Source organism: Callithrix jacchus, chromosome 8 (genome assembly GCF_049354715.1).
Source record: "Callithrix jacchus isolate 240 chromosome 8, calJac240_pri, whole genome shotgun sequence".
NCBI classification, from domain to species: Eukaryota; Metazoa; Chordata; class Mammalia; order Primates; family Cebidae; genus Callithrix; species Callithrix jacchus.
This window is the reverse complement of record NC_133509.1, coordinates 66117671-66130825: the sequence shown is the minus strand read 5'-3', so window position 1 is coordinate 66130825 and position 13155 is coordinate 66117671. Positions and strand designations below refer to the sequence as shown.

General features: G+C 36.2%; 1 protein-coding gene across 9 annotated transcripts in view; it reads right to left on the bottom strand.

Annotated features, from left to right (window-relative positions):
- NUBPL (NUBP iron-sulfur cluster assembly factor, mitochondrial) overlaps nt 1-13155 on the bottom strand; it is a 400940-nt gene that overhangs the window by 291853 nt on the left and 95932 nt on the right. For all 9 annotated transcript variants that reach the window (XM_078334742.1, XM_078334745.1, XM_078334749.1 and 6 more), the window contains 2 exons: nt 2674-2713; nt 2496-2586 (listed from right to left, as the gene is read on the bottom strand). In XM_078334742.1, the coding sequence (XP_078190868.1) occupies nt 2496-2586; nt 2674-2713 (131 nt within the window). The remainder of the gene's footprint in view (nt 1-2495; nt 2587-2673; nt 2714-13155) is intronic.

Below are 13155 nucleotides of genomic sequence, written 5' to 3'. Positions count from 1 at the left end.
AATAAAACCAAATGTTGACAAAGATGTGAAGCAACTAGAAAACTTATGAACAACTGTAAAGGGATTTATAAAGGTATTATTCATAATAGCCCAGAATTGAAGACCACCCAAATATTCATCAACAGAAAAAAAAATACATTTTATCATATTCATACACTGGAGTTCTACTTTAAATAAAGAAGACCCAACTACTATTATAAGCAACAGTAAACTTGAATTTCAAAAGCCTTAGGCTAAGTGAAACTATATACAAAAAAGCTACATCCTGTATGATCCTATTCATTTGACATTTAAAAGCATGTAAAACTCATTATGGTGACAGAAATCACAACAATGATTGTCTATGGGTGTGGGAGAAACTGAAGGGGGCCCAAGGAAACTCTCTTGGAGGATGGAAATGCTATCTAGTTTGATTGGGTTATAATTATATAGCTATACATATTTATCAAAAATCACTGAACTATATACTGAAAACCTATGCATTCCAATATATGCATAATTTTAGCTCAACAAAGTACTGTCAGGGAGAAAAAGAAAAAAAACAACAACTTTAAACCAGACTTCTAGTTCGGGATGTCAGAATGACCACAGTATTTTTCTTCTCCCCATAAAAGGGTAAAAGGAGGGAGTATGAGAGGATGTTCTGGATCACTGGTATTATTCCAGTTATCTTGTTCTCAATGATGATCATATAGGTGTTGTTACTTTGGGATAATTTATCTATTTATACTCATGATTTGTACGTTCTTCTGTATATATGTTATATTCAATTTTTTAAAATCATACAATCAATCAGGCACCCCTTACAATCCACTGCTGTACAAAAGTTCTATGTAGCTACTGAATTTTCACTAAGGATGTTGAATTTACCAAATAATGGTTTGGTTTCTAAATCAAAACAAAAAACAAAAGTAAAAACACTCCTTCGCTCAGATGATCTGTACTAGTCCCAGGGTAGGCCTAAAATATCAGCTGCTTTTCAGCTCCCAGTGAAATACACCATGAAAGTGACTTTACAAAGGACTGCAAGACAGATATGCATTAGGTAACCTCTAAGCATCCCAATAAAATGTGAATCCATTTTCTTACCCCATCTTTATCCTGATGTTCTGTAGGTATGTTTGCTGAAAATGTATCTTCCATGTTTCTCAAAATAAACTGTAACTTTTATACAATTTATGTGTCAGAGAGCTTGTTTTTTTGCCAAATCTTCATTTGGACCTCTGCTAGACTACCAAATTCCCTGAATATTTTTTTAGAGTAACAATACGTAAAATCGGATGACTGAAGTGTTGTGAAGGTAGCTAAATTCAGAAATCAAAAATATATAATGCAGGCAATTAACACAACTATTCTATATTCTCTGATAGTATTGAGCAGTAGAGAAAACAGAGGGTGGATTAATCAAAAGTTCAAGGTCACATAGGAATTGGTGGGGATAAAATGGTTTGGGGAGTTTAAGTGAAATCACTAACTACAGGATCTGAACGTAAAAGAGGAGAAAATGAAACCAAGAGACTTCAATGACAAGGAGAATAAAAGAAGTCTAGGACCAAAAATTAAACAGCACATTTATCACAATTCAAGCAGCAAAAGTGGTAGAAAGACAAGATGTTACAGTGAAAAAAGAAGAGTTTCAGAGTTCAAGACATATTTCATCTACTTAATTGTACACCTGAAAATGAACATAGGAGTATCAACCACTAGAATTATCAATCTATTGTATGGTGTCTGACCCAAAGTAGAATCTGAGTAAGAGGTAACTTTTAAGTTGACTTAGTAAATGCAAATTGCTTTTAATTTTTACCTATAAGACAATTATACACTCACATCTACTGAGAAAAAAACAAAACTCATTCCAAGCTTATAAATATAAGCTTATCTTATAAATAAGATAGAGCCCAAATGATATTTTTAGATTAACTAATCTAATGCTCCCTTCTTTTCTCTTCTTTTAATTTATTCTTAAGGATAAATTAAAGTTGATTGGACAGATATTACACATGCAAATATATAACCATATATATTCAAAGTAAAACAAAATTTCACTTTTTTCTGGAACAATTTTAAATCAAAAGTACCATGATTTATGTAATTTTTTTTACATCTGAAGAATTTCTACACTGCCCTTATAACTCAATATTGACCACAATGAGATTAACCACAAATCTAAAGAAGGCAGATTACTAATAAAAATAGATTTGCTCTTCTTACTACAGAAACAACCAAAGCAAGAAAACAGTATTAAATAAGACAATTGAAATTTTAGTACTCAGAGCAATGGGAAAGATTAAATCATATTAACAGTTAATCATATGAACATTAACAAGTTCAGTCTTGGCACCACATAATTCACTAGGTGCCACATTACACATTATTATACATTCATCCCATCAATTGATTCTTGACTACAAATTTTAACAATTCTTTAATCAGCAAATACATTAACCGCAGCTTTGCCAATGATAAAATGATATTTAAAGAAATATGCTTACCTGTCTCAATAGTTTCTCAACAGCCGACATTACGATAAGGCCTCTCCAAACTACTGGTTCACTTTCTTCAACCAGAAAGCCCATAGACATACTGCAACAGTAATACAGAAATACAACTAATTTGTATAAATTATCAATATTATTCTGAAAAGTAACATTTAAAAAAATATATGCTTACCAAGCAATACCATAATTCAAGAGAGGCTTCATTAGGTTGCCTGGAAAAAAAAACCAAAATCCTCTTTTAGAAGAATAAAACATAATAAATAAACATTCTGACTTGGGTTTTTAAAAATCTTTTCAGAAATATTTATATATTTTTTATTAACAAAAATTGCATATGTTTATAGAGTACAATGTAATGTTATGATACATGTATACATTGTAAAATAATAATAAATAGTAAACCATGCTAATCAGCATTCCACATCACCTCACATACCTTTCCTTCTTTAGCAGTAAAAACATTTATTCTACTCTTGTAACACTGTTGAAATATACAAAATGTGATTGTTAACAATAGTTACTATGCTGCGTAACAGATCACTGGAACTTATTCTCCCTGTCTAACTGAAACTCTGCACCAGTTGACTAACATCTCCCCTTTGTCCATCCATCCTTCTAGGACCAAAGAATACCAAACTGGAAATACAAATAGGCTGCTCATATTGTACAATTTAACTTTCAACTAAATATATCTCAATTTGCAACAGTTTAAACATTATACCAAGCATACTACTAATATTCCCAATAGAAGAAACATTGATAAATAGTTGGGACATAATTTTACTAAGAAATAATTCAACTACAATTTTAAAATATGTTTCTAAAAAATAGCCTCAATACCAGGCATGGTGGCTCATGCCTGTAATCCCAGCACTTTGGGAGGCTGAGGTGAGCAGATCATTTGAGGTCAGGAGTTTGAGACCATCCTGGGCAACAAGGTGAAACCCCGTCTCTACTAAAAATACAAAAACTAGCTGGGCATGGTGGCACACACCTGTAGTCCCAGCTATTTGAAGGACTAATGCAAAAGAACTGCTTTAACCTGGGAGGCTGAGGTTACAGTGAGCCCACATTGTGCCACTGTACTCCAAAGAGCAGGAGTTTGTCTCAAAAAATAAAAAATAAATAGCCTCAACAAATAATAACTCAACCACAATTTAATTTTTTTTCTAAAAAATAGCCTCAATAACTAATTTTGTCCACCAATTTTATTCAGACAAAAATGCATAAATATATAAATTATATATATGCTAATCTAATATGTGCATACATGTATGTGTATATATTTGCATGCACACACTTCTAATCAGTCCTTCCTACAGTGGAGTGTTACTACTTATTTGTTCCTTTACTTAGCTTAAAAAGTATAAAAATGCACAAAAGTAGAAAAACTCAATTTAAAATCTGAGATGAAAAATTGCATTAATCTATAGAGAAAATCTATTGCTTATGGTGAAGTAAAAAAAATCCTTTGTATAGTCAACAAATGGTTACAATAAAATATAATTCCTTTTATCAAACTATCTATGCAACCACATTCCCACTCACTCTTGTTTTCATATCCTACATCTTTACCATAACAAACTACAATAGAAGCACTCTTAATTAATATGCTTTGGACAAGTTTTGAGCAAAACGTTTAGAACAAAATCATAAAACCTAGTATTATTCTGTTTTCAGATTTTAGCATATTGTCTTCAGGTTTTTTTTCCCTCTATAAAGAGACTGAGTGTATGAAGCATATATATACACACATGGATTATATAAGAAAACTGTATAAAGCATATACACATGGATTACGTAAGAAATCACCTGCCATGTTCCATTCATTGAATCCCTACTCAAAGAAAAAGCCATGGTCCTTCATTAAAAGACTACTGAATGAGTGTATGTTTATAGTTTTCTTCTTTAATTTCTGACTAAACTAACTAGTTCATCTACTCATACCTAAATAGAAAGAAGTATTTTTCTTCTATGTAATTTTCTCAATTCTTACCAAAGCATCCAAATATAACCTTTCACTATCATGGCAATCCTTTTTTGCCATTTTCTTCAATTACATATAAATACAGATTAAAGAATCTGAATTATCACATGCTTTTTCACCTTTGATCTGCTAAAATGGTAAGTGACATTAAGAGATTTTTCCTAATTTGGAACAAACTTGCTTTTCTGGATTAAACCCAATTTAATTATAATGTAGTTATCTTATGCAATGCTGAATTTGGTCTGCTAATATTTGCTTAACATGATATCAGTATGTGAAAGAGATATCTCCACTCCTATGTTCACTGCAGCACTATTCACAATAGTCAAGGTATGAAATCAACCTAAGTGTCTAACAATAGATGAATGGATAAAGAAAATGTGGCATATATACACAATGAATACTATTCAACCATTAAAAAGAATGAAATCCTCAGCAAACTGACACAAGAACAGAAAATGAAACACCGCATATTCTCACTCATAGGCGGGTGATGAAAAATGATAACACATGGACACAGAAAGGGGAGTACTAAACACTGGGGTCTATTGGGGGGAAAAGGGGAGGGCCAGTGGGAGGGGGAGGTGGGGAGGGATAGCCTGGGGAGAAATGCCAAATGTGGGTGAAGGGGAGAAGCAAAGCAAAGCACACTGCCATGTGCGTACCTACGCAACTGTCTTGCATGCTCTGCTCATGTACCCCAAAACCTAAAATCCAATAAAAAATTAAAAAAAAAAAAAGAAAGAATGAAATCCAATTAATCAGGGAGGTGAAAAAGCTCTACAATGAGAATTACAAAACACTGCTCAAGGAAAACAGAGATGACACAAAGCTCATGGATAGGAAGAATCAATAACATAAAAATGGCTATACTGCAATTTACAGATTCAATGCTATTCCTATCAATCTACCAATGACATTCTTTGCTGAACTAGAAAAAACTATTTTAAAACTCATATGCAATCAAAAAAGAGCCAAAATAGCCAAGGCAATCCTAAGCAAGAAAACAAAGCTGGAGGAATGATATCAACCAACTTCAAACTACACTACAGGGCGACAGTAACCAAAACAGCATAGTATTGGTACAAAAACAGGCACATAGGCCAATGGAACAGAATAAAGATCCCAGAAATAAGACCACACACCTACAACCATCTGATCTTCGATAAAGCTGACAAAAACAAGCAATGGGGAAAAGATTTTCTCTTCCATAAATAATGCTGGGATAACTGGCCAGTCATAAGCAGAAGATTAAAGCTGGACCCCTTTCTTACACTATATACAAAAATCAACTCAAGATGCATGAAAGATTTAAATCTAGAAGCCAAAACTACAAAAATCCTTGAAGACAACCTAGGTATTACCATCCTGGACATAGGAATGGGCAAAGATTTCATGACAAAGAAAGTAAATGCAATCACAACAAAAGCAAAAATTGACAAGTGGAATCTAATTAAACTTAAGAGATTCTACACAGCAAAAGAAACTATCAACAGAGTAAACAGACAACCTATAAGAGGAAATATTTGCAAACTATACATCTGACAAAGGTCTAACACCAACCTCCATAAAGAAGTTAAATTTACAAGAGAAAAACAAATTATCCCCATTAAAAGTGGGCAAAGGACATGAACAGACATTTCTCAAAAGGAGACATACATGCAGCCAACACACATAAGAAAAAAATATCAGTATCACTGATAATTAGAGAAATGCAAATCAAAACCACAATGAGATACCAGCTCACATCAGTCAGAATGGCTATTATTAAAATGTGAAAAAATAACAGATGTTGGTGAGGTTGAAGGGAAAAGGGAATACCTACACACTGCTGATGGCAGCGTAAATTAACTTGACCACTGTGGAAAGCATACAGTGATTCCTCAAAGAGCTAAACACAGAATTACCATTCAACCCAGCAATCCCATTCCTGGGTATACACCCAGAGGAACATAAATCATTCTACCATAAAGACACATGCAGACAAATGTTAACTGCAGCACTATTCACAATACCAAAGACACTAAAACAACTTAAATACCCATCAATAACAGATTGGATAATGAAAATGAGGTACATATATACCATATAATACTAGGCAGCCATAAAAAACAAACAAACAAAAAAGATCATGTCTTTTGTGAGAATGGATGGAGCTAGAGGCCATTATCCTTAGCAAACTAATGCAGGAACAGAAAAGTAAATACCACGTCTTCTCACATAGAAGTGGGAGCTAAATGATAAGAACTTATGAACACAAAGAAAGAAACAACAGACACTGGTGTCTACTTGACAGGGGAGGATGGAAGGAGGAAGACACAGAAAATATAACTATTGGTTACTGGGTTTTATATCTGGGTAATGCAATAATATGTACAACGAACCACTGTGACATGCGTTTAGCTAAGTAAAAAAAACTTCATATGTACCTCCAAATGCAAAATAAAAGTTTTATTAAAAAAGGAATGCAATCCTGTCATTTTGAACAACATGAATAAGCCTGGAGGACATTATGTTAAGTGAAATAAGCCAGACACAGAAATTCAAATACTACATCCATTAACAATAAGGTATTCTGTATCTCAAAATAGCTTATAGTATCTTAAATGTTCCCCCAACAAGGAAATAATAAATGCTTGAAGTGATTACTCTGCTTATTACCCTGATTTAATTGTGATACAATGTAATATATATACCGACACATCAAATTGTGTCCCATAAATACATAGGATTATGTGTCAATTAAAAATAAACATAAAGCCAGGTGCAGTGGTACATGCCTGTAGTCTCGGCTACCTGGGTGGCTGAGGTGGGAGAGTGAATCAAGCCCAGGAGTTTGATTCCAGCCTGACTAACATAGTGAGATCCAGTCTCTAAAAATAAAATAAATAAAAATCATTTTAAAATGTAATAAATAAGGAGTAGGGCTAGATGGAACAGTTCCAGTCTGCAGCTCCCAGCAAGACCAATGCTGAAGGCTGGTGATTTCTGGATTTCCAACTAAGGTACCAGGTTAATCTCACTGGGACTAGTTAGACAGTGAGGGCCATCCAGGGAGAGTGAGCAGAAGCAGGATGGGGCACTGCCTCACCTGGGAAGTGCAAGGGGCAGGGCAGCTCCCTCCCCTAGCCAAGAGAAGTCATGAGGGACTATGCTATCTGGTCCAGATACTACGCTTTTCCCATGGTTTTTGCAGCCTGCAGACCAGGGGATTCCCTCATATGTCTATACCATCAGGGTCCTCAGTTTCAAGCACAAAACTGGGCAGCTGCTTGGGCAGACATGGACCTAGCTACAGGAGTTTTTTTTTTATCCGAGTGGCACCTGGAACCCTAGGGAGACAGAACCGTTCACTCTTCCTGCAAAGGGGCTGCAGCCAGGCCCAAGTGGTCTTACTCAGGGGTTCCCACATCCACAGAGCCCAGCAAGCTAAGATCCACTGGCTTGAAATTCTCACTGGCAGCACAGCAGTCTAAAGTCAACCTGTGACTATCAAGCTTCGTGAGGAGAGGGGCATCCACCAATACTGAAGCTTGAGTAGGCAGTTTTCCCCCTGCTGTATTGAGGAAGCTGCTGGGAAATTTGGACTGGGAAAAACTCACCACAGCTCAGCAAAATGGCTGTGGCCAGACCGCCTCTCTAGATTCCTCCTCACTGGGCAAGCCATCTCTGAAAGAAAGGCAGCAGCCCCAATCAGGGGCTTATAGATAAAACTCCCATCTCCCTGGGACAGAGCACCTGGGAGAAGGGGCACCTATGGGTACAACTTCAGCAGACTTAATCCTTCCTTGCTGCTGGCTCTGAAAAGAGCAGCAGATCTCCTAGCACAGCATTTGAGCTCTGCTAAGAGACAGACTGACTCCTCAAGTGCATCCCTGATCCCTGTGCTTCCTGATTGGAAGACACCTCCCAGCAGGGTTCAAGAGACACCTCACACAGGAGAGCTCCAGCTGACATCTAGCAGGTGCCCCTCTGGGAAAAAGCTTCCAGAGGAAGGAGCAGGCAGCAATCTTTGCTGTTCTGCATCCTTCACTGGTGATACCCAGACAAACAGGGTATGGAGTGGACCTCCAGCAAACTCCAGCAGACTTGCAGAAGACGGGTCTATTAGAATAAAAACTAACAAACAGAAAGCAATAACATCAACATTAACAAAAAGCACACCCACGCAAAAAAGCACACCCACCTATCCAAAGGTCATCAGCATCAAAGATCAAAGGCAGAAAAATCTACAAAGATGAGGAAAACCAGTGCAAAAAGGCTAAAAATTCCAAAAACCAGAATGCCTCCTCCCCCTAAATTATCACAACTCCTCTCCAGCAAGGGCACATAACTGGACAGAGAATGAGTTTGATGAACTGACAGACATAGGCTTCAGAAGGTGGGTAATAACAAACTCCTCCGAACTAAAAAAGCACATTCTAACCCAAGGCAAGGAAGCTAATGACCTTGAAAAAACGCTACAGGAACTGCTAACTAGAATAACCAGTTTAGAGAAGAACAAAAATGAACTGATGGAGCTGAGAAACACAGCAGGAGAACTTTGTGAAGCATACACAAGTATCAACAGCCAAATCAATTAAGCAGAAGTAAGTATATCAGAGATTGATTTTCAACTTGATGAAATAAAATGTGAAGACAAGTTCAGAGAAAAAATGAAAAGGGATAAACAAAGCCTCCAAGAAATATGAGACTATGTAAAAAGACCAAACCTACGACTGATTGGTGTACCTGAAAGTGACAGGGAGAATGGGATCAAACTGGAAAACACACTTCAGGATATTTATTATCCAGGAGAATTTCCCCAACCTAGCAAGGAAGGCCAACATTCAAATTCAGGAAATACAAATACCACTAAGATACTCCTCGAGAAGAGCAACCCCAACACACATAATCATCAGATTCACCAAAGTTGAAAAGAAGAAAAAAAATGTTAAGGGCAGCCAGAGAGAAAGCTCAGGTTACCTACAAATGGAAGCCCATCAGACTAATAACAGTGGATATCTCAGCAGAAATTGTACAAGCCAGAAGAGAGTGGGGATCAATATTCAACATTCTTAAAGGAAAGAATTTTCAACCCAAAACTTCACATCCAGCTAAACTAAGCTTCATAAGCAAAGGAAAAATAAAATCCTTTATAGACAAGCAAATGCTAAGGGATTTTTGTCACCACCAGGCCTGCCTTACAAGAGCTCCAGAAGGAAGCACTAAATATGGAAAGGAAAAACCAGTACCAGCTACTGCAAAAACATACCAAACTATGAAGATCAATAACACTGTGAAGAAACTACAACTAATGTGCAAAATAACCAGCTAGCATCATGACGACAGGATATAATTCACATATGACAATATTAACCTTAAATGTAAATTGGCTAAATGTCCCAATTAAAAGACACAGACTGGGAAATGGGATTAAGACTCAAGACCCATCAGTGTGCTGTATTCAGGAGATCCATCTCACATACAAAGATACACATAGGCTCAAAATAAGGGGATGAAAGAATATTTACCAAGCAAATAGAAAGCAAAAAAGAAAAAATAGAAAGCAATTCTAGTCTCTGATAAAACAGACTTTAAACCAACAAAGATCAAAAGAGACAAAGAAGGGCATTACATAATGGTAAAGGAATCCATGCAACAAGAAGCCAAACTATCCTAAATATATATGAACCCAATACAGCAATACAGGGCCACCCAGATTCATAAAGCTAGTTCTTAGAGACCTACAAAGAGACGTAGAATCCCACACAATAATAGTGGGAGACTTTAACACCCCACTGTCAATGTTGATTAGACAGATCAACAAGACAGAAAATTAACAATGATATTCAGAACTTGAACTCAGCTTTGGACCAAGTGGAACTAATACACATCTTCAGAACTCTCCACCCCAAATCAACAGAATATACATTCTTCTCAGCACCACACAGCACTTATTCTAAAATAGACCACATAATTGGAAGTAAAACACTCCTCAGCAAATGCAAAAGAATAGAAATCATAACAATCTCTCAGATCTCAGTGCAATCAAACTAGAACTCAGTGCAAAGAAACACTCAAAATTGCACAACTACATGGAAACTGAACAACCTGATCCTGAATGACTATGAAGTAACTAACAAAATTAAGGCACAAATAAATAAGTTGTTTGAAACCAATAAGAACAAAAACACAATGTACCAGAATCTCTGGGGCACAGCTAAAGCAGTGTTAAGAGGAAAATTTGTAGCATTCAATGCCCACATTGGAAAACAAGATAGATCTAAAATCAACACCCTAACATCAAAAAAGAACTAGAGAAGTAAGGGCAAATTCAAAAGCTAGCAGAAGATAAGAAATAACTAAGATCAGCGAAGAACTGAAACAGATACAGGAAAAACCCCTCAAAAAAAAAAAATCAATGAACCCAGGAGGTGGTTTTGATTAACAAAATAGACTACTAGCCAGACTAATAAAGAAGAATAAAACAGACACAATAAAAGATGATAAATGGGATATCACCATTAATCCCACATAAGTACAAACTACCATCAGAGAATACTATAAACACCTCTACGCAAATAAACTAGAAAATCTAGTTAAAAATATCCAATTCTTGGACACATCCAACAAGACTAAACTAAGAAACAGCTGAATCCCTGAATAGACCAACAACAAGTTCTGAAATTGAGGCAGTAATTAATAGCCTACCAACCAAAAAAAGCCCAGGACCAGATGGATACACAAACAAATTCTATCAGAGTTACAAAGAGGAGCTGGTACCATTCCTTCTGAAATTATTCCAAACAATAGAAAAAGAGGGACTTCTCCTTAACTCATTTAATGAGCCCAGCATCATCTTGATACCAAAACCTGGCAGAGACACAATTAAAAAAGAAAATTTCAGGCCAATATCCCTGATGAACATTGATGCGAAAATCCTCAATAAAATTCTGGCAAATCAAATCCAACAGCACATCGAAAAGCTTATCCACCACAATCGAGGTGGCTTCATCCCTGGGATGCAAGTCTGGCTCAACATACATAAATCAATAAACGTAATCTATCACATAAACAGTAGCAATGATAAAAAAACACATGATTATCTCAATAGATAAAGAAATGGCCATCGATAAAATTCAACATCTCTTCATGCTAAAAACACTCAATAAACTAGGTATTGATGGACCACATCTCAAAATAATAAGAACTATTTATGACAAACCCATAGCCAATATCATACTGAATAGGCAAAAGCTGGAAGCATTCCCTCGGAAAACTGACACAAGACAAGAAGGCCTTTTCTCATCACTCCTACTCAAAACAGTATTGAAAGTCCTGGCCAGGGCAATCATGCGAGAAAAAGAAATGAAGTGTAATAAAATAGGAAGAGAGGAAGTCAAGTTGACATGATTGTATATTTAAAAAACCCCATAATCTCAACCCAAAAACTCATCAGAGAGATGCAAATCAAAACCACATTGAGATACCATCTCACGCCAGTTAGATGGGCGATCATTAAAAAATCTGGAGACAACAGATGCTGGAGAGGATGTGGAGAAAAAGGAACACTTTTACACTGTTGGTGGGAGTGTAAATTAGTTCAACCATTGTGGAAGACAGTGTGGCGATTCCTCAAGGCCTTAGAAATAGAAATTCCATTTGACCCAGCAATCCCATTACTGGGTATATATCCAAAAGACTATAAATCGTTCTATTATAAGGACACATGTACACTGCATTGCAGCACTGTTTACAATAGCAAAGACCTGGAATCAACCAAAATGCCCATTGATAATAGACTGGATTGGAAAAATGTGGCACATATACACCATGGAATATTATGCAGCAATCGGAAATGATGAGTTTGTGTCGTTTGTAGGGACATGGATGAATCTGGAGAACGTCATCCTCAGCAAACTGACACAAGAACAGAAATTGAAACACCGCATATTCTTACTCATAGGCGGGTGATGAAAAATGAGAACACATGGACACAGAAAGGGGAGTACTAAACACTGAGGTCTATAGGGGGGAAAAGGGGAGGGCCAGTGGGAGGGGGAGGTGGGGAGGGATAGCCTGGGGAGAAATGCCAAATGTGGGTGAAGGGGAGAAGGAAAGAAAAGCACACTGCCATGTGTGTTCCTACGCAACTGTCTTGCATGCTCTGCTCATGTACCCCAAAACCTAAAATCCAATAAAAAATTTAAAAAAAAAAGATGATAAGCAACTTCAGCAAAATCTCAGGATACAAAATCAATGTGCAAAAATTACAAGCATTCCTATATACCAATAATAGATAAATAGAGAGCCAAATCATAATTGAGTTCCCATTCAAAATTGCTACAAAGAAAATAAAATACATAGGAATACAATTTACAAGGGATGTGAAGGACCTCTTCAAAGAGAACAACAAACCACCACTCATGGAAATAACAGAGAACACAAACAAATGAAAAAATATTCCATGCTCATGGACAGAAAGAATCAATATCATGAAAATGGCCATATCGCCTAAAGTAATTTATAGATTCAATGCTATTTCCATCAAGCTACCATTGACATTCTTCATAGAATTAGAAAAACTACTTTAAATTTCATATGGAACCATAAAAGAACCTGTATAGCCAAGACAATCATAAGCAAAAAGAACAAAGCTGGAGGCATCACACTACCTGACTTCAA